Source organism: Stegodyphus dumicola, chromosome 8, assembly GCF_044657685.1.
Source record: "Stegodyphus dumicola isolate Sdum_Otavi_A_Nest chromosome 8, ASM4465768v1".
Lineage (NCBI taxonomy): Eukaryota > Metazoa > Arthropoda > Arachnida > Araneae > Eresidae > Stegodyphus > Stegodyphus dumicola.
In genome coordinates, this window is record NC_140775.1 from 48,765,615 (window position 1) to 48,789,143 (window position 23,529).

A 23,529-nucleotide genomic window follows, 5' to 3' on the forward strand; every position below is an offset into this window, starting at 1 on the left:
TCAACATTTTGGTGATTTTAAGATCAGTTTGCATGCAAAAATTTTCATTTGGAGATCAAATCTTTTGACATATTTTTTTTTTAACCAATGTAATAGCATTGATACAAATAAAGATAATATGTTGAAATTATATTTAATATATAAAATAAAAATAAAGCATTTTTATTTTCTCCTGCAATATATTAAAGTGACACTATTTTTTATTTTGGTCACTTTGGAATATTTTGATTCTGAAAGATAAGCAAGATAATAAATGCTATAAAGCTGTTCCCAAAACACATCTTAGAAGGAAAAAAAAAAAAAAAAAAAAAACTAAAGAAATATTGATGATATTATCTCCTAAGATTAATTTCAGTAATTATATATAATTTTAGTAACTAATTTTAGCAATTATATATATATATATATATAATTTATTTACTAAAGAAATGTTGATTATATTATCTCCTAAGATTAATTTTAGTAGAATTACTCATATCTTAATCAACTTTTTAAACAAGTCAAAGGTCTTCCAATGGGATCCCATTCCAGTACCTCACTCTGTAATATCTTTTTATTTATCAAAGAATTTAACTTCCAAAAAAAATCTACAATTACAAGAATTAAATTACTACAAGGACACTTACAGATATATTGATGACCTTATTACAATTAATAATTTTAATAAAATTGAACACTCTGAGATTTATCCAAATTGTCTTACACTTAATAAAACTAATAATTCACAAAATAGCATAGACTATCTAGATCTTCAAATCATTAACTACAAAAAAATTTTACTTTTTGACAAAACAAGAAACTTCAATTTCAGTACTAACAAATTCATACATTTTAATTCCAACATATCCAAAAAAGTAATTAACAATACAATAATAAATCAAATACAACGAATTAAAAATATTTGCACCGATATGATAGATCTACAATGCGAAATTTTGCTCCTTATTAAAATTCTCAAAAATAATCTAATACCCAATCAATTTATTAACCATTGCCTTAAAAGAGCAGGCGTTAAATACTCAATCTAAATCATTTAACTGATAGGGATATGATAATTTGTTCCTCAACCTGAGAAGGCGGTATAAGTTGGATGACTATCAGTTGAAGGATTTGTACATAGTGTAATTACTAAGCTGTATATAATGTAAAAAGCTAATTGTCTTCAGACTTATGCTGTTACTAAAAAAATGGGCCTATTTCATAATCTTTAGTCTGTCAAATAGCTCTTTGACAGTAAAAATTCCTTTTTTTCCTTTTCTTAATTTCTCAATCGTTATGACACAACAATTAGCCAGAAATTAATTAATTTCCACTCACTAGTATTTTCAGAAAATTTAAACAGATAGTTTCACTCAAAAACAGCTCCACAACATACATTCCTCAAGGATTCCTAGTCCCTCCCACTACCATAAATTACTTCACACAAGTCTTACCGACTGATATAATTCAAAGCCCCCGCTGCTGATAAAGAATTTCGGAAACACAACCCTGTGGTGATGGCGATAAGGAGCGCGCCTTGCGCCCTCCAATAAGTCTGGCTACCCTAGAGGAGAAGTTTCTTACGAGTAGCGAGCAGAGCGACACAGGCAGGCTGTCGGGGAGTATGCACGATGTTCCTAAATAAAGCTTAATTTTTATTGTGCGCTATGTCTTGTTAATATTTATATCAATGCAGTAGGAACATAATCTGTGATATGGAACTCGAGGATTGGTGGTAAAACATAACAGGAAATCACCATAATGGTAACCTGGACTGTGTTAAATCAAGCCGTATGAACAGTTCTCAAGCACTTTCGGTTTTGACTACAAGCCATCACTCAAGATCTCCAAACCAGAAGTAATGGATTACATCGGTTTTCATCCTCCGAATCACAGATGAGTAGTAATTATAGATCATTTTATAATTCTGTTTTCTACTTATCATTTAATTTCATTTTCTTTAGTTAAAATTTTTGCTTTTATTTTGGCTTAAAAACCTTGCACAATGTCTGATGTTCATGCCGTCCAAATTCCGGTTTATAACCGATCAGACCCATTTTTATGGTTTATTATGTGTGAAAGTACCTTTGCTCTTGCCACCCCCAAACCTATCACAGAATCCATTACTAAATATAATTATGTAGTTGCTCATCTTCCTCCAGATATTGCATCAATAGTACTTATGAAACCAGACCCTATTGATCCATATACAAAGCTCAAAACTGAGTTAATAAATCGTTCAGGAGAATCTTCTCAGCAAGAAATTCGCCAATTATTATCTGGAGAAGAATTAGGTTCTCGAAAACCTTCCGATTTGATTAGAAATATGAAGCATCGAGCAGAATCTTTAAATGTTCCTGATAACTTAATGTTAGAATTATTCCTTCAACATTTGCCTTCGACTGTTCAGTCTATTTTGGCAGCGGTTTCCAATTTAACTGTAGATAAAGCTGCAGAAATTGCCAACAGAATTTTAGAAGTAAATCCAACCCCAGGGACTTGTGCCGTTTCTCGCACAGTCGATCAGTCTTTTGAGGATGAATTATTTAAACAAATAGAAAAATTAAACAAACGTATTGATCGCATTTCTCTTTCTCGTGGTCACTCGCCAAATCGTGGAGATCACAATAAGGAAAGAAGCAATTCCAAAAGGAGAGATTATTCTGTTTGCTGGTATCATAGACGTTTTGGGAAAAAATGTAGAGAAGACAAATGTACAAAACCTTGTTCATGGCAGGGAAACGAAACCAGCAAAGAATAGAGGCGACTTATTCTTTGCCTCAAGTTTCACGTCGCCTGTTCGTTCGTGACCGTAGAACAAACCTTTCATTCTTGGTCGATACCGGCTCTGACGTGTCCTTACTTCCAGCAAATAATTCTCAAAAACGGAATTCGTCCCAACAAACGCTTTTCGCTGCTAATTCTTCTACTATTCATGTTTATGGTCAAAAAACACTTTCTTTGGATTTCAAATTAAGACGACAGTTTACATGGACTTTTCTTATAGCAAATGTTAGTACACCCATTCTTGGAGCAGATTTTCTCCATTTCTTTGAATTGGTGCCTGATCTCAGAAACAAATGTCTCAAAGATTTAAAAACGCATTTTAAAACCGTCGGCTGCATGAAAAATGCAAGCATTTATTCAGTAAAAACTGTATTTAGTGATACACCATATCACAAAATTTTAAAAGAATTTCCTTCAGTTACTAGATCCTAACCAACCTGTTAAACATAACACCGTTCATTATATCATAACTAAAGGTCCACCTGTGGTTGCAAAACCTCGTCGGTTAGCTCCAGATCGCTTAAAAATAGCAAAACAAGAATTTCAAACTATGATGCAATTGGGGCATTTGAGACCTTCGAGCAGCAATTATGCGTCCCCACTTCACATGGTTCCAAAAAAGGGAAGTCTGGAATGGAGACCTGTAGGAGATTATCGAGCATTGAACGCTCAAACAATAAAAGACAAATACCCTATTCCATGCTTAGCCGATTTTACTGCTGCATTGCACGGTACTAAAATTTTTAGTCTTGTTGACCTGATTAAGGCATACCATCAAATACCAATTAACCCAGCCGACATCCACAAAACCGCCATATGCACACCATTCGGTTTATTCGAAAGTACCCACATGCAATTCGGCTTATGCAATGCATCTGCAACTTTTCAACGTTTAATAGATGAAGTCACGCGGGATTTAGAAGGTGTTTACGCTTTCGTCAATGACTTGCTCATAGCCTCTAAAGATTCTGAGGAACATTGCAGGCATTTGAAAGCTTTATTTTCCAAACTTCAGGAATATGGACTTTGCATAAATGTTTCAAAATGCACCTTTGGTCAAACGTCTATTGATTTCTTAGGTTTTCACCTTAGTGAAAACAGAATTGAACTTCTTCCTGACAAAGTCAAATGTATTTTAGATTTTCCTCAACCTACCACTCTCACTCAGCTTCGCCGATTTTTAGGCATGTTTAACTTTTACAGATGTTTCATACCTAAAGCAGCACATATTCTTTCTCCTTTAATAAAATTGTTAGAAGGCTATATTAATAAAAAGAAATCTCGTTCTCGTGTTCAGGATTCATCCCCACAATTAAATTGGAACGAGAATGCTGAACAAGCCTTTATTGCTGCCAAAAATGGCATTGCTCAGGCTACCCTTTTGAGACACCCTATTCCCGGAGCCCAGCTAAGCATCTGGGTAGATGCCTCAGACGTCGCAATAGGCGGCACACTTATGCAGTTGCCTCAACAAACATGGGAACCTATAGCATTTTTCTCTATGAAACTCAATAAAAGTCAACAGAAATGGTCCGCGTATGATAGGGAATTATTTTCTATTTATTCTGCAATTAAGAAATTCCGACACATGTTAAAGGGCAGAAATTTTATAATTTATACGGATCAAAAACCGTTAATATACGCTTTTAAACAGAACCCTCATAAATGTTCACCTCGACAATTGCGACATTTAGATTTTATTTCTCAGTACTCTACTGATATTAGGCATGTGCAAGGTTCAAAAAACGTCGTTGCTGATGCTCTTTCAAGAATTGAAATTGATTCCATAACAAAATCTCCATTTTTGGATTTTAAAAAATTTTCGGAAGCTCAACGGCATGATCCGGAGGTACAAGACCTTCTCAAAAACAACACATCATCTTTGAAACTCGAATTTAAACCGTGCCAATATTCTGATGGTAATATTCTTTGTGACGTATCAACAGACATTCCTCGTCCATTTGTTCCGAATTCCTTTTGCAGACTCATCTTTAATCATCTGCATAATCTGTCACATCCAGGAATTGCAGCTACTACGAAGCTTATTTGTTCTCGTTATGTATGGCCAGATATGAAACGTCATATCAAAAATTGGGTGAAATCCTGTGAATCTTGCCAAAAATTGAAAATTACTAGGCATACTAAAGCACCACTGGGCACATTCTCTCTTCCTGATGCTCGTTTTTCAAAAATCCATATGGATATCGTTGGACCATTACCTCCATCAGAAGGCAATGTGTACCTTTTGACTCTAATAGATAGATTCTCCAGATGGCCTGAAGCCATTCCCATCCCGGATATGAAAACGGAAACCATTTGCCGAGCCATCTTCAACTGTTGGATATCTCGTTTTGGCTGCCCATCAATCATAACAACAGACCAAGGTTCTCAAATGAGATCCGCACTTTTTGCAGAATTCACGCGCATTTTGGGTACGAACAGAATCACAACAACAGCTTATCATCCAATGTCCAACGGCATTGTTGAACGATTTCATCGACATTTAAAATCTTCTCTCAAGGCTCACGAAACCAATAACTGGACTGAAACACTACCAGTTGTTATGCTTGGTATTCGTACAGCCATAAAGGAAGATCTACAGTCATCTTGTGCTGAACTGGTGTACGGCACAACTCTCAAGCTGCCTAGTGATATGATAACGTCATCTAAGATATCTCCGTATGACACACAATTTATTACGAATCTTCGGCATAGAATGCAACGATTGAATCCAATAGCAACATCTGCACATTGCCAAGAAAAATGTTACGTAAGTGCTACCTTAAAGTCGTGTACGCATGTATACTTACGTGTCGATCGAGTAAAGCCACCTCTGTGCCAACCATATACAGGTCTGCATAAAGTCCTTTCTAGAACGAACAAAACTTTCACAATTGATATTAACGGTCTGAAATCTACTGTGTCTATAGACCGTGTGAAACCAGCCTATTTGCTTTCGGACTCTAATTTGCCTGAACTGAAAACAAATAAAGACTTAAAGACAGTTCAGCAGAATAAATCTGCAAACAAACTCTCTAAGACACAAACTGTCACCAGATCGGGAAGACATGTTCACTTCCCTAAGAAACTTGCTTCTTACATAACAATTTAAAACATTTTTTTTTAAAAATTCATATTGTAACATATTTTTTGTTATTTCATGTTTATTACATGTGTCAATACCTTGTTATATATTGAATTGCATTTTGATCTTTTCTAATTTTACATTCTAATTTTGTAATCATGAAAAAAATACCCGACAGTACGGATACTCTGAGATAATTTCATAACCTATGTCGTTCCTTTGAATAGCCATTAAAGGAACTGGGGGGGGACTCTGTGGTGATGGCGATAAGGAGTGCGCCTTACGCCATCCAATAAGTCTGGCAACCCTAGAGAAGTTTCTTACGAGTAGCGAGCAGAGCGACACAGGCAGGCTGTCGGGGAGTATACGCGATGTTCCTAAATAAAGCTTAATTTTTATTGTGCGCTATGTCTTGTTAATATTTATATCAATGCAGTAGGAACATAATCTGTGATATGGAACTCGAGGATTGGTGGTAAAACATAACAGGAAATCACCATAACCCTTCCGAGTCAGACGCAAAGAGAACACTTTGCCCACTTCCCACTAGAAAGAACGTAAGTTAATTAATGCTTTTTCTGGCCTTTATATCTTCATGTACATTCTCTTGCCTTTATATCTTCATGTACATTCTCTTTTCTCATTATATATTTTTAAAATTTAAATTTTTATTTTTTATTTTTTGATTTGTTTTTGCAAAGATTGCATTATATTTCTTATATTTTGTAATTTCCTAATGTTTATTTCAATTACTTTGAATTCTATTTCATAATGCCAATTTCCAATGTTTAATTTTTACAAATAGTTTTGAAATAAAATGCATAAACATGAGGGTGTCGGGGGACAATTACTCGAGTAATATCAATTTTACTGCAGAAATTGCTTTTCACTCAAAATTAAATTAGCTAAAATGCTTAATCGGAATGAGTTCTTTGGTTCTCTGCATTGGTTCTTAATCCCTTCTATTCACGGAAATGTTCGGCCTAGCCTGAATTGCCGGTTTGGCATCACCTTATTGCTCGAGTAAAAGACGAAACACCTTCGTATTTATTTCTTAATTATTGTTCATTAAACGGGAGTTGGTTTGTTCCCCTTGAAAAGTCAATTAATTTCCGATCAATGGCAATAATTACTTGCATTTAATTTAATTACTTGCTTTTAATTTATTTCTTTTTACAACTGAAATTTTGTTATTCAAGATTTAATTCAAGTCCTCATTAAACATTTTTGACAATTTACATTCAATTTACTTTAAAACAATTTTCGAAATTGAACTTACTAAGTATGGATTCACTCTTTTAAGATAATTCTACCAAAATTAATCTTAGGAGATAATATAATCAATATTTCTTTAGTAAATAAATTATTATTAACTTACTTTGCAGCAATTACACAAGTAGTAGAATAACTCAATTTCACAATAAGTGAATTTAAGATCATACAACATTATATATATATATATATATAACATAATATATTTATAAATAATTCTTTTGAAAACAAAACACAAACATGCCTAATTATTTTTGTGCATTAATCTGCAGAGAAATTATTATTAAAGACAAAGTAAGAAATTTAGAACTAATATTTCACACAGACCAGAAATTGAAATTCATAAGTTATAAATTTCAAATACTAATCATAGAAATGCAATAATAATTTTAAAAATTTTAAAACCAAATCATTTCAAATAAAGCAAAACCACTCTTCAAAAATTATGAAATTAAATGAAAAATGAACAGAAACAGAAGAAGAATTCAATCAATCTCAATGGTACTTCATCAGGGGAGGAAGAACCTTGAAATTAATTGAAATTTCTCTTCTACAAAAATCCTTGCTTTTCTGTATCCAGAATTAGCTGATGAACCTTTTCAATGTATTTAAATTATAATTATAATAGTTCATTCAAATATTCTGGCCCTTCCCCAAAGCAAGGGAAATTAGAAAAAAAAAAAAAAATTATAAACATTAGAAAAATCTTAAATAAAGAGAATTCTGTCCCTTTAAAGAATTGAAAACGAAAGTGAAAAAACAAAACTTCAGTGAATTTTTTTTAAAATTTAAATGTGAATCTTTAAACAGAAAATCCAGTGAACTAAGTTCTAGTCGAAAAACCTATTTAGAACATACAAAATGAAATTAAGAACTCCCTTCACTCTCATTAGACTCTAGTTATAATTTGATAGGCGATACATTTAACATACAAAATAAAATTGGTTTCTTTGGCGAAACTAAAAAACTTTGGCAAGAAATTAATCGCTCAAAAGGCTAAAATCTTGTACGTAAATGTAATTTTGAAACCAAAAGAAAAACGTTAAATATTTCACGGAAAAATTTTAATTTGTATTTTTAGTCAAAGAAACAGAAAGCATACTAATTGAATGAAATTAATGTAATTTTTTTTTTTACTCTTGTAAAACATAAAGGGAAATAAATAAAATTATTTAGTGTAAAACCAAATAAAATTTAGAAAAACTTAAAAAAGAATTCTTTTCTTTTAAAAGTATTGAAAATGAAACTGAAAAAACGCAAATGGAAAATCAAAATACTCCAAGGAATAATTTCTTAAATCAAAATGATTTTTCACTTTCGTTTTCAATCTTTTAAAGGGATAGAATTCTCTTTAGATTTCCTAACGTTTATAATTAAAAAAAAATTTCCCTTGCTTTTGGGAAGGGCCAGAATTTTTAGATGAACTATTATAATTATAATTTAAATACATTGAAATGGTTCATCAGCTAATTCTGGATACAGAAAAGCAAGGATCTTTGTAGAAGAGAGATTTCAATTAATTTCAAGGTTCCTCCCCCTTGATGAAGTGACATTGAGATTGATTGAATTCCCCTTCTGTTTTAGTTCATTTTTCTTTTAATTTCATAGTTTTCGAAGAGGGGTTTTGCTTGTTTGAAATTTTTTGTTTTTAAAATTTATTATTGCATTTCTATGATTATTTGAAATTTATTAATCATGAATTTCAATTCCTGGATTTTGTGAAATATTAGTTCTAAGTTTCTTATTTTATGCCTTTAATTATATAAATACAGTACAAAGTCTGTAATCCGGATGTCCATTATCCGAAATGATCTATAATCCACACTCAAAGCCACGAACTTTTTTTTGTATGCTTTACGCATGCACACTTAATGTTTACGCATGCGCGTTTAGCACCAAAAAAATGAAGCAACTTAAACAATTTACACTGAAACAAATGTTTAATAAAGTAAACAAATAAATATTAAGCTTTTTTTAAAAAAAAAAATTTGATACCCTTTAGATCATAATTCATAAATTACGGTTTCATATTTTTAATTGTTTAATTTCTGTATGCCATCTTACCAGATTTAAATTGATGATCTATAATCCGGAAAAACCCTTAATCAGGAATCGCCGAAGTCGCAATGAGTCCGGATTACGGACATTGTACTGTATATAAATAAACAAACTTTTTCATGACAAAGAGAATTTTCCCATGTAATTGCTTCAGAATATTTAAATGTGTGTCAGTTTTCTCTTGAAAATTCACTTAACACTTTTCAATCCCCCCCCAAAAAAATCCTCTGGCTTTTTGCTGTTACTAATTTGGATGGGATAATTTTTTTTCGGAATTTAGACCTTGCACCTCAGAAGGTGTAGAAGGATTTGAAGGCAAGATTTGTAGATTTACAACTTCTAGCAAAATGTGACGAAATTAACAGTGCCCTCATGGTATTAACACATAATAGAAGTGTCTTATAGGAAATTGATGATTTTTTTATATTTTGCAAAAATTTTGGAACATTAAAAAGAAAATTATTTGAATTCCCCCCCCCTTGAAGTCCCAGAAGTCTTTCTCTTAACATGTTTATCTTCCCTTTATATTCTTATCTTTCCACTAGACACAAATATTGAACAAAGCAAAGAAACTGAAAGCCAACAATTTATTAAAAGATTCATCATATATGTCTCAGTGCATAATATACACATCAGTGCCTGGCATAAGTTCTAAAACTTTTGTCTTAAATTGTGTTGCTCAGTGCTTTACTAAATTCTAAAAATTTTGCAACATTGACTCCGTCACCAGTCTTGATCTTATATCATTTTTATTCTCACTATTCCTATTATTAAAGAAATAAAATTATCAATTTCTTCTACACATTCTAAATACAATGATTTCTACGGAATAACAGAAATTTTTACTTAAATCTGAAAATTCTAAAATGAAGAGGAAATTCATTGAAGAAGAAACTGATTTTATGAAGAGAGAGAGAGAAAAATTATTCTTCAGAGGTGCATTGCTGAAGCATGTATAAATTAGAAGAAGCAGAAATTAGTGGAACATCAGCTGTTTATTGAAATTAGAAGAGATGCTAAAGCGAAGGAAACCGATGTAAATTAGCTAAAATATCTGGAAAATTTTCAAATTAAAAAGATGCATAAACATATTGTTGTTTGTTGTTGCTACAACACATAGTTTTATTTATAGATAGTTCAATAGTTTTATTAAACTATTATTAAATAATTTTATTTACGTGACATAAATAGTTAGATGTTAGTATAATTATACATTAAGAGCTATAAAACATAAATATTTTGTACCTTTTAATGTATAATTATATTAATATCATTTTAGATTCAATATTATAAATTACGAGGTGTATTCGGTAACTAAGTACCGTATTTTTTAACAATTTTTTCGAATCCAATTTTATTTTTACATGAAAATACATGTCTTAAACTATTTTTCAACATAGTTTCCACCAATGATCAAAAACTTGTCATAGCGGGTGACCAGTTTTTGTATACCATCGTCAAAGAAACTTCCCGCCAGTTTCGATAACCACGACTCCACAGCATTTTTTGTGTCATCGTCAGATCCAAAGTGCTTGCCACCAAGCTTGCGCTTTATGTGCAGGAACAAGTGATAGTCGGACGGCGCCAAGTCCGGGCTGTAGGGCGGGTGATCGAACTGCTCCCAATGAAACTGTCGAATTAACGATTGAGTGACACCAGCAGTATGGCGCCGAGCATTGTCATGGAGCAACACAATTCCTTTACTGAGCATTCCTCTTCGTTTGTTTTGAATGGCCCGCCTTAGTTTTGTTAAAGTCTTACAATATCGTGCCGCATTAATGGTTTCACCTCTGGGAAGAAATTCAGTAAGCAAAACGCCTTTCCTATCTCAGAAGACAGTGCACATGATTTTTTGTGATGACATTGTCACTTTGAACTTTTGTTTTTTCGGAGAATGAGTTTGTCTCCACTCCATCGATTGTTGTTTCGATTCTGGTGTGAAATGACACACCCAAGTTTCATCACCTGTCACAATTTGGTTTAAAAAGTTTTCTCCTTCATCACTGTACCGCGTGAGAAATGTCAGGGCACTACCAAGTCGCTTTGTTTTGTGATAATTCACAGTTTGCGATAATTCAAGCGGTCAGACACAATTTCGAACAAAACAGTACATGAAATTTGTGGAAATGCCTCTGAAAGAGTTGTCATTGTGAAACGTCTGTTCTCATGAATTGCTTCATCAACTTTCCTTACCAAATCATCGGTGACAACAGAAGGCCGACCACTCAGAGCCTCGGCGTGGACATTTGTTCGATCTGCATTAAACATTCTTACCCACTTTCTCACCATTCCATCACTTATCGTGTATTCACCGTAAACTTCTGTCACTTGACGATAAATTTCGGTCGGTTTAACATTCCTCGCGTTCAAAAATTTAATCACGGCACAAATCTCACAGTCAGCGGGAGAACTAATTGTCTTAAACATTTTGAATGTGCACAGCAAACTGAAAACACAACATAAAGCAACCAAAATGGTGACAATTGAAAGTCAGTGAACAAGAAAGACTAGTGCGCATGCGCGGGACGCCTAACATAGCGCAGCGACGGCGCTAGAATAAAACGGTACTTAGTTTCCGAATACGCTACGTAAAATTGCTGTAAAAGGTTCTTACTACTTTTATAATGGAGATAAGAAAAATGCTACTATGTAAATCTATTATGACTGAGAGTTACCTAACTATGTAATTTAATTATTTGTAACTAATTGCTCACCCTTAGAAGTTATCTCTACATGTTAAAGTGAGTTATCGCCTTCACTTAATTTTTACTGTGAATATGCCACTTGACATAAAGTTGTAGAAATCTGTTGTGGACTGTGTATATGACTAAATGAGGCATAAAAGGAAAAAAATCAAGATAAAGCTAGTACAATCAAGTCGTTAATTCGGACCTCAAAGCTAAAAACTTTCTGCGCACGCGCCACGTTGATACATGTGCACAGGTGTTTACGCGTGCGCGTAAGACCCTTACGGCTGCGCATATGCGTGTGCACAAGTGCAGAATATGTTTTTGCGCGTGCATTTTATGTATAACGGACGGTATAAGCTAAAATTATCTAATTATCTATTTCAGTAAATGTTGATGATTGCGTTGTTCCTTAATCTTCGAATTGGATCCGATTTATTATTTTTTACAGACTGCAAGAGCAATTTTATAAAAGTAAACTTGAACTTTTGATTATGTCAAATAGAATTTCCGATGCTGAAGCTCCCAAAGGATCTACAAAACGAAAGTATGTTTCGATGTCCATCAAACAAAAAGTGGAATTGCTGCAAAAAATGGATAAAGACACGAAGAAGGTGACAGAGAGGTTAGTGAAAACGAAAAAATTTCGATTGACAAGTTAGTCGGTATTCTCGGCACAGCAATTAAGGGACTTGAACAGCGGAACTTTGTAACTGAACAAGAAATTATGTCTGTTTATAGAATTAAAGAGAAAGTATTATAGAGAAAGTTTTTTTTTTTTTTTTTTTTTTTTTTTTTTTTTTTTTTTTTTTTTTTTTTAAATTTTGATACCTTTTAGATCATAATTATTCTTTATTTCATAAATTATGGTTTCATATTTTTAATTTTAGAATTTCTGCATGCCATCTTACGAGATTTAAACTGATGATCTATAATCCGGAAAAATTGATAATCCGGAATCGCCGAAGTCCCGACAAGTCCAGATTAACGACTTTTGACCGTAGTTAGTAAAATTTATATAAAAAGTCAATAATTTTCTTTAAAATATGTGGGACTATTACAATTATTATGCAAAATTTAAATGTTATTTAAACATAAAATTTTAACATTTTAAGAAATTTTATAATTTAATGCTATTTACTTAAAAAAATATGAGTTAATTTTATTCATGAATTTGTTCTAATAATCAAGTTAAATAGCAAATTATGTTTACTAATAATGCATCTTACAGATTTCTTTATTCTTACACATTACAAAGTGAAGTTCGAATGCAGAAAATCACTAGTTTATTCAGTTCCTATTTGCTTGATAGTACCTTAGAAGTCCTTAAAAGTACTTAATTTTCACGTGCAGAAATGTGTATGAACCCCTGGATAAAATGAGTTATTATGACTAAAAAAGTGATCCAGAAATACATGCTGATGAATTATCAGATATTTTTGTATGATAATAATCTGAAAGTCAACATAACAAAGAAATTGATGATGATGACATTATTCCACATTCTCGGGAGTTCACGCGAGGTACTATTTCTAGCAGTTCTGAAACAAATTCTGACTGAATGGTCATCGACTGACAATGCTCAAGTCCTTGAAATTTTGAGTCACCTGGGATAACTGACATAACTAATGTTCCTGAATCCACAGCTGATGCAGCAAAGTTATTTATAGGTGAGTACATTTTTACTTATTTAATAATGGAATCAAACAGATATTATTATCAAAATATAAGTTTAAAAAATCTTGCAAAAGTACGAAATGGAAAGATATTAGGGTTCCAAAGATAAAGAAAATTTTTAGGGTTCATTATTTTCATGAGCTACGTTTGTAAAGATACACGAGATGATTACTGGTCAACTGATCCCCATACAGATATGCTGTTTTTCAAAAACTATGTCAAGGGATATGTTTCTGCAAATGTGGGAAGGCTTGGCATCTCAATAACAATAGACTTCGCAGATGAATCTCATCAGTTATTCAAAACCAGGCCTGTACTAAATTATTTTGTTGAAAAATTTAACATTTACAAACCAAAGAAACAAGTATTGTTAGATAAGGGTAAAATACCTTGGACAGGATGATTATTTTTTAGAGTTAACAATACTGGAAAACATTTAAAGTATGGCATACTTATAGGAATATTATCGAAGAGTGACACAGGTTATATTTGTAATTTTCAAGTAGCTCAAGGATCGCAGTTGATTGAAACAATACTCACAGAAGTTTCACCAAATACTGATATCCGACACCATGCGTATATGGATAATTATTACAATAGCATCAATAATATGGATAATATGGAAGTACTTTTACAAAAAGGAAAATGAATTTGCGAAAGTATTAGGAAAAATAAAAATATACCAGAGTATCAAAAAAAAAAAAAAAAAAAAAAAAAAAAAAAAGAAGAAGAAGAAGAAGAAGAAGAAGAGAGAGATATTGATACAAGTATAGCAATCAAAGAAAGCAATGAGCTTAATCACTTCAATCCATTCTGCAGAAATGAAAGAAAGCCATAATGTAGGTCATACAATGAAATAAAAATTATAAAACCAAAGGCTTTGACTGACTACAACAAGTATATAAAAAGAATAGATTAGGTGGTCAGTACGCTATGGCATTTTGTAAAATGTAGGGAACACAACCTGTGGCTCACCAAGACCTTTTCAAACTTTTGCTGCGATTTGACATATTGGTAGTCTCTAGAAGGGGTTGCGAGCAAAAAAAAATTTCACCACTCCCCCTTTCATTACTCATTCTATTCTGTTATCTCGAAGAGAGATTTGGCACTGAACCAAGTTCTAAGTTTCAACGAAAGCAAGTATCTGCTGCTTGAACACGAAAATTGCTCCTAGCCTGTAGGACCAAAATCTGTAGAAGATTGAGAAAGAGTCTGTGGTATGACGTAGCATGCGCGTGTTTGCATGCATGTGCTAGTAAAGTGGAAGAAAAAAGTATTTGCTCGAATCCGAAGCAGTGTATTCATTTGCTTGACATCGTTGCACTTTTGGCTTCATGACTATACATTGTTTTATCATGTGTGTGTTTATTTTTCTTTTCGAGACCACTAAGAAGTTTCATGTTTTGAATATGTCACTTTTTTGTTTAAATATTATTTTGAAAGTGGAACCAACATAGAATTTTTGTTCCCCGTGGTTTTGATAGTTGCCATGATGAATGGATGCAAAACAAAAAGGAAAGTTAGCGGACGATAACAGGAAATTTTCGGAGGCCTGGACTTCGAAATACTTTTTTGTGGAGCAAAATAATAGAATTACATGCTTGATATGTAATTTTACTATTAGTGTTTGCAAGAAGTATAACATTAAGCGACACTACGACACGAAACATTTTCAAAGCTTGAGGGAGAGGATCGAAATCATAAAATCGAATATCTTCGTCATCCTCTTGTTGCTCAAAGGAATGTATTTACAAAGGCATCTTCACAGTTAGATAACTGTGTTGAAGTTAGTTTGGGAATTGCAGCTTTAATTACTAAAAGTGGCCGCCCATTTACTGATGGCGATTTTGGAAAGGAATGCATATTGTTGGCTTCCGAGAAAGTATGCCCTGAAGCTACGCGGAAATTTAAAAATGAGAATCTCAGCAGAATGATAGTTCTTTTCTCTAGCAGCTGATGAGTCAATAGATATTATTTCAACAGCTCAGCTTTTTTTGTTTGTCAGAGGAATTTCTGAAAATTTTGAAGTAATTGAAGAACTTATTGAAATGATTTCAATGAAGGGGTGAACAATTAAAACTGATATTTTATCCTCAGTTTTAAATTTGTGTTCTGCACATAATTTTGATATTGACAACCTTGTTAGTATCACTACTGATTAAGCTCCAGTCACGATTGGAATTCAGAATGGCATAGTGAGTCTACTGAGAAATCATTTGGATGATAGAGGAAAAGATTTGCTTGGGTATCATTGTAGCATACACCAAGAATAGCTATGTGAGAAAGAACTACGATTTGACCACCTAATGAAAGTAGTCAGTGATACAATCAATTTTATTCACTCACATGGTTTAAACCACAGGGAATTTAAGGAAATCCTAAAACACACAGATGTGCCACATAGTGATCTCATATACAGGACAGAGTCCAAAATCCAGACTCGTTGGAACTTCAGTGATTCTGGATTTGGGATTTTTCCAGATAATAGATCATCAGTTTAAATCTAGTAAGATGGCATGTAGAAATTATAAAATTAAAAATATGAAATTGCAATTTATGAAATAATGAAGTATTTATGATTTAAATGTAATCTTTGGGTCTATGAGTATCATCAAAATCTATTTTTAGCATATGGAAATAAGTTTTTGGTAAATTATTCTTCGTCAACATTTTTTAGTGCAACTGAAATCTGTAATCATTGCCAAGCGTAATGTCAACATAAAAGGTTACCACACTTCTTTATGATTCAAATACTAACGTAAAAAAATTTTTTAGGTATCGCTACATGAGTCATTACTCAAGTTGTCATGTTTTGATAAACATGCGGTAATGAAAGGAAAGTATAATAAATAAGGATTCGCCAGGTTGGCGTGTCAGATCAACAATGTATCTATGTGGAATGTTTCGGTTTGAGATGGGTGCCAGGCAAATACGCAGCAACGGAGCCAAATTACTGATTGTACAAATTTATGCTAAAATGATTGTTTCTTCAATAACAAGGTATTTTATTTAGCGTCGAAGTGAAATTAAGAATCGGAACTCTCAAGATGTTTAAGAATCGTGACTCTCCAGATGTGCGTGGAGGGGGAAATTAAATGCGCATGATTAAAGCCTATGAAAAAAATTTTGTTGGTGTTTTAAGGTCCGGATTTTAGATCATTCCGGATAATGGACGTCTGGATTTCGGACTTTGTACTGTATTACTCTGAAGTATGATGGTTGAGACGTGGAGAGACTTTGAAAAAGTTTGCTGATTTGATTGATGAAATAATACCATTCTTTGAAAAAAATGACAGGCAAACTAGGATGTTAAAGGAACCATCTTTCAAGTGTGAGTTAGCAGTTTTAGTTGATATGACAGCCCATCTGAATGACCTAAACAAAAAATTGATGGGAAAAAACTAATTCATCAATCACCTGCCCAATGCAGTATCTGCTTTCAAACTAAAATTCCAGCTGCTCTCAAAGCAGCTTGGCTGTCAAAATTTTGTCAATTTTCCTTACCTGAAGAAACTCAAAGAAAATTTTCTGATATAACTGGATTATTCAGATCATATAAAGAGGTAGCCTATTTTTTTGAAAAGCAATTTGCAGACTTTGAGATGGCTAAAATTAAACTGTTCGGGGATCCATTTTCTGCTGCAGTCAGGAGCTCCAGAAGATGTTCAACTAGAACTTATCAATTTACAAACTTCTGACTTATACAAATCTAGATTCTGTGATGTAGATATTCTGGATTTTCACAGAATAGCTGCCGAATTTTTGTGCTTAAAACATAATGCAAGCAGATGTGTTACCATGTTGAGGGTAGTACTTATATATGTGAACAAAAATATTTTTTTATGAATCTAAATAAGTCAAAATTAAGAAATAAACTGACAGATCAACCCTTGCAATCTATCTTAAGAATATCAAAAAATTCAGTCTCAACCATCACACTAATGTATTTAAGTATGGCTAACTTGTACACATTTTTATTAAAATATTTGTATACAAGTATTAAATTATCCCGCACAAGCATAAACTGAACAAGCATATTAAATTATCATGCACAAGCATTTTTCAAGCTGAACTGGGTGTTTTGGCCCCAGTAGCACATGCAAGGCAAAACCCATCCCTCTATGCTTACATATATAATGGTCTCCAAATCAATTTAAATTTGATATAATACATGTCTAAATTACAAATTAAGCGACTTATTGCATTGAACCCCCCCTACCCGAGTTTTTTTTTTCATACGCTATTGGCCCTCGGCAACCATGTCGTTTCTGTTAGCCGCCCTTCTGCTAAAAAGGTTGTGCATACCTAATGTAAAGAGTAAAAGTGGACAAAGTGCTTAGTTGTTTATATGGTGATTTATGAGTTTTTCAATTTATATGTAATATATAACGCTACAAAGTATCAAAAAATAAAATGTAAGAACTTTTTGCATAATATCGCGTAGTATTGGGTTACTGATGAACCACTTACAACTAACACCCAAAAACCAGAGCCATTCATGTCTGCTGTGCAAAGGCTATCAAAATCTGACACCCTGCAGCTTATTCATGAATATGAGCAAATATGTATTAGAGAAAATTGTTGGTATGGGGAACGAAAAAAAAAATCCGGAAAGACCATGTCATGTGTGCTCAGTGAAAAAAGTATGGAGTGAAACATGTTTCACATATAACTTCTACTGTGTTCCACTTCACAGGAAAATGCTTTGAATGATATCAAACTGTGAAGAAATAATAGTCTTATCATTGCTTTTTGCACTTGTTATGAACAAATACTTTGAATAAATAGTAAAATTAAAAACTGTTTTATTCTCCTTTCATGTTTAGTTTACTATTCTGTATTTACTTATTCAAAAAGATGTCTTAAGTAAATAAATAAACAAACAAATAAAAAAAGATCTGAAAGTTTTCAGATTTTACATTATGCCCAAAGGGGCGTTTTTTTAACATTTTATGTGTTACCTTTATTTATTAAATATCATGTTCTTCGCACTTAAACCATAAAATTCAGTTCAACAGCAATATCACAAAATAATTTTAAAATCAGCATATCTTTAGAATTTCCGACACACAGTCTCTCGCGCTGGAGATAAAAATGTTTTTTTTTTTTGGCTCTAGGTAACCATTGTTTTATCACAATGCGAGAAACATACATACACTTATGCAGATTCTTCATTATTTAATTTCTTTAAATATAATACAGGGCTCTGGTGGCAACAATCTGAAGAGTGAAACGGACATTTATAGTGAACCAACACAAAATCACAAAATGAAAACAATAGTCCTTCAGGGACAAAGCCCCTTTGGACTAAAAATTCATTTTTTTTTTCATAATTATATTCCTCTAAAAATTGCCTTGTTTCCTTTCTATGCTGAAGATGATATTATCATCTTTCAAACTTTAAAATACTATTTCTCACATAGCAAAACTGCATATTAACCAAATGTAAAAAAGTACATAATAAGCATCACATAATTACCTACAAATTTCTAAATGACAGGTGTGAATTTTCAATACATACTGCATAATAAATACTAGATAGTTTCAGAAAGTGTTAGAAATTTCGACTTTCCACTTTGTTTGTTATCTACTACTGAACTTGTTTTATAAATGCAAACACAAAATGCCAAAACAAAATTAATAGTATTTCTGGGCAAATTTCCCCTTTGTACTAATAATCATACAGCATATATTTAAGTGTAAAATAAAAAAAAAAGTTTTGAAGTAAAAGAAAGGAGAGAAAAATGAAGTAGCTATTGATTTATTGCAATTTTACTGGATGACCAAACTCCTGCAAAATTCATACAAAAACTCCCACTACATGCCTAAGTCTGTGGCTAAAATACTTGAACGCAGTGTTCTGACCAATGTGTAATATATAAATTATATTTAACTACGATATGCCTGCTATTTGGAATTAATTCCCTGTATTTCATACAGAAATTACTTCATATACAAAAACTTAAGACTATTATCATATACTTAAAAAAGCATTAACATATGAAAATAGAAAATAATATTAATATATCTCACCAAAATATGTTCATATAGTGCAAATGGCTTCAAGACTTTGTTCCTATACTGAAGAAAATCATTAAAAATACATTTACTAATTAAATTAACATAATTTATTTTGATATTTCACATTATAAATTACCATATTTGATGGCATATAAGACACACTTTTTTCCCTAAATTTGGTCTCAAAAAAGTTACCTGCATCTTATACGTGAAGGACGCGGGTTAACTTTCAATACTGAATGCTATTTTAGCCCAGATAAAGGTCTAGACACACATAATTTTTCTACATCTGCCATAATTATTCTGTGCATGCGTGAAATATCTGTCGCCAAAAAGCGCCAAAGTTCGAAGCTGATGTTGAAGTTCGAACAGGTTCGACGGTCACATTACGTCTATGGAGCCTTTTTTTCTTTACATAGACTTTCTTTGACTCAGACAACACACATGTCGGTATTGGTGCTACTCTGTACAAACGTGTCGGTATCGATGCTTAAAACTATTTGTTTAAAAAATATACCCTGGAAAATATGACTACAGGAAACAAGAGATTAAGCTATACAATTCAGTATAAACTAGGAGTGTTAAACTACGCCAAAGTGCATGGAAACAGAGCAGCAGCAAGGCATTTCGGTCCACCACCTACCGAAAAAATGATACATATGTACTTGGTGATTGCAGGAAGATCAACTGAAGACTGCTAAAAAACAAAAACATAACATTTGATGCCCTGCTAAATCTTATCCTGAACTTGAAAATGCCGTAAAAATGTGGGTGATAGATAAGAGAAAATCTTGGATAAGTGTTTCAACCAAAATGATAATCAATGAGGCCAAAGGATTTTTAGAAAAACATGGGAATCAGAACTTTTCAGGGTCTGAGGGCTGGTGCTACAGGTTCATGAAAAGGCAAGGCTTATCAATGCGCACAAAAACAACTATTGCACAGACAATGCCAGCAGATTATGAAGAAAGCATTTCCTAGGTTTGTTATAAATGCACGCAAGAAAACTTTTTTCGAGCTCGGTCAAATAGGAAATATGGATGAAATTCCACTCACATTTAATTTACCATTCAACAAGACTGTGAGTATTAAAGGATCTAAATCAATAACCATAAAAACCACAGGTCATGAAAAAAACCCGATATACGGTAGTTCTAACATGTTGTGCTGATGGCACAAAACTACCGCCGTTTTTCATATTTAAAAGAAAAACTTCCAACGGCTGTAATTGTTCATGTTCATCCGAAAGGCTGGATGGACGAAGCTGGAATGAAACTGTGGTTACAGAACGAATGGGCGAGGCGACCTAAGAAAACCCTCTCTTTTGGTTTTGGATCAGTTTAGCGCCCATAGACCTGAAACCATAAAGAATAAAGCAAGAGAATTAAAAACCCAGATAGCTGTCATTCCTGGTAGACTAACTAGCCAATTGCAGCCTTTAGATGTATCGGTGAATAAACCATTTAAGGAAAATTGCGAGAATGATGGAACAAGTGGATAGGAGAGCCACATCATGCCCTGACACCCTCAGGTAGAATGAAGCGGCCCTCTATTTCACAAATGTGCAAGTGGGTAAAAAGATCTTGGGAGGACATAAAGGCTGAAGTAATTGTTAAGTCCTTTAAGAAGTGCGGAATCAGTAATGCTCTTGACGGAATAGAAGATGACACACTATTCGAAGAAGGTGATACTAGCGATGACGGAAAAGTAGTGATGAAGATATTCTTTTCGATGATGATGATGATAGTGAAAAGGATTTTTATGGTTTTGAAAGTGATTAAAGTCTAATTTCATGATAGGCAACATTTTTCTTGAATCTGCGTTTTTTGTTGGTTCTGCTTTATTTCGTATTATGTTTGATTGCTTGCCGTTCATTCATTTATTCATTACTGAAATTTACATATCATGTTCAAAATAGCTTTCCATTTGCTAATTTTCCTTAATAAAAATATGTTTGGTACTTGAATTCAATGATTGTTTATTTGGCTTTTACAAAACGTGAGAGCTAAAAGAAACCACATTTTAAGTTATTGTGGTACTGTGCTGTCATGCAGACTATTGAAACATTTTTTCCTTGTGTGCGTCCTTCTAAATAAAGGTGTGTCTTATATGCCAGTGTGTTTTATATGCCGTCAAATACGGTATTTAATAATTAGCATAGAAAATTTTAGGAATTTGACTTGATACTAATCAAAACAGTGTTGAGACTAACATCTCATAAATGGATACATGCAAATAGCATACTTTGCTATAGACATATTATGATTTTTGACTAGATTTTCAAAACAACAAATTAGTAAACATATTAGCTAAAACTGGCCAAAAGATATACTTCCTATAATTTTGCTACCATTTATAACTCTTTTTCAGTACTGCACTTCCACTATTTGTTTTCTTTAATGATATATGATTTAGAATACTCCCAAATTTCTGGCTACACACCATGATTCTGAAAAATGCATACAGTTTCTATCTTGTTATTTCTAAAAAGAGTCCAAATCCTTTATCCATGAAAAAGTAAAAAGTCCAAGTTAATAGAAAAGTCAGCAGATGCTAGGTGAAAAGACAAGGATGCAATAGACAGACAAACATTTATTTGAAAGCAATAACTTTTGGCACCTTTCAATAGTGGATAAGATACAAATAGTGTTTTTTCTTATAAAATAATAAGCCAGTGCGTTGTATATCATGAAAGCAGTAGCATACCAGGATAAATTTCTAAGTTTTGCTTTTTAGAAAAAGTTTTCATTTTCAGTAAATGATTGGATGTATATAAACAGTTGTTAGGCTTATTCTAACATTTTATTAGAAATTTTAACCTTCCAATTTGAACTATCCTTTCAAATCTCAATATGAATTTAAAAAAATGTACTACTTAAAATAAATTACAAAAAGTTACAGTGATCTAGATATTAAATACTAAACAAAATCAATAAAAATGGAAAATGAGAACAATTGAAAAGAAAATTATACAACTATTTCAGCTACACCATTTAAGAAGAAAATAATTCATACAAAAAAATTCTGTCTGACATGCAAATAAGGCTGAAGAAAATTACAGTATCTCAGAGAAGTGGAAAAGCAAAAATCTAAAATTCTTGTGTATTATTATAAAATGTGTATGCTATAACATACAGCACAGCTTATTTCACGTCAGTAAGTATGCAGCCAGACAAAAACTAGATAATATATATGGAAATCTGGGTTTCGGACTTTATATATATACTAAGTCCGAAACCCAGATTTCCAATATCCAGACCCCCAGATCATCAGCCAAAAATATAAGAAAATAAATTAAATAATAATAAAAATCTGCTCATAAAGTTTAAGAATAGTTAATATAATCATACTCAATAAAAGGAAGCAGGCGTACCGTAGCTGTAGTGGTTGTGGGGAACTTCTTTGTGTTTGACCTAAACAAATAAGTAAAGCTCTAATCAAAATCGTAAAAAACAACCTTATATTTAGCGTAGGTATAATGAAACACTCAATCGATTTCGAGGGCAGCTAAAGGTCCCTCCTCATCAGGAGAAAGAAATACATAGAAAGAAGAAAATAGGAATCACAGAAACACGTGGTGCTTATCTGCACTGCACGTGGTTATAACTAGATTTTTAATCAGAGTTGCACTGGCCGCCTACTTTTACTGAGCCAGGCTGTCTGATCAAGCATAAAGAAATATTAGCGAAGTTAAAATAGGGAGCGAGGGCAAATGCACATTACGCTCAAAATCTGAACTTCAAATAATGGAAAGCAACCACTGTACGGATTTTTATACCCTCTGGTAGTACCAGGTGCGAGGAGGTAACGCCATCTATCGGCAAAAATAATTGAATTAAGACAGTAGAATTTTAAAGGCATTAGGAAGGACTGGATTGGACTTCAAATCTTTGTGAATGTGAAAAGCCTCAAGAAAATCCAATTCGCCTATGGAAGAAGCCTTTTGGATGATTTTTGCAGACC

General features: G+C 32.8%; 1 protein-coding gene across 2 annotated transcripts in view; it reads right to left on the reverse strand.

Annotated features, from left to right (window-relative positions):
• LOC118198385 (uncharacterized) overlaps positions 1-23,529 on the reverse strand; it is a 148,854-nt gene that overhangs the window by 35,866 nt on the left and 89,459 nt on the right. The window contains exon 14 of one of the 2 annotated variants that reach the window (XM_035370047.2): positions 19,579-19,626. The exons of the other annotated variant lie outside the window; for it this stretch is intronic. Coding sequence (XP_035225938.1) covers positions 19,579-19,626 — 48 coding nt within the window. The remainder of the gene's footprint in view (positions 1-19,578; positions 19,627-23,529) is intronic. 2 annotated transcript variants of the gene reach the window in all.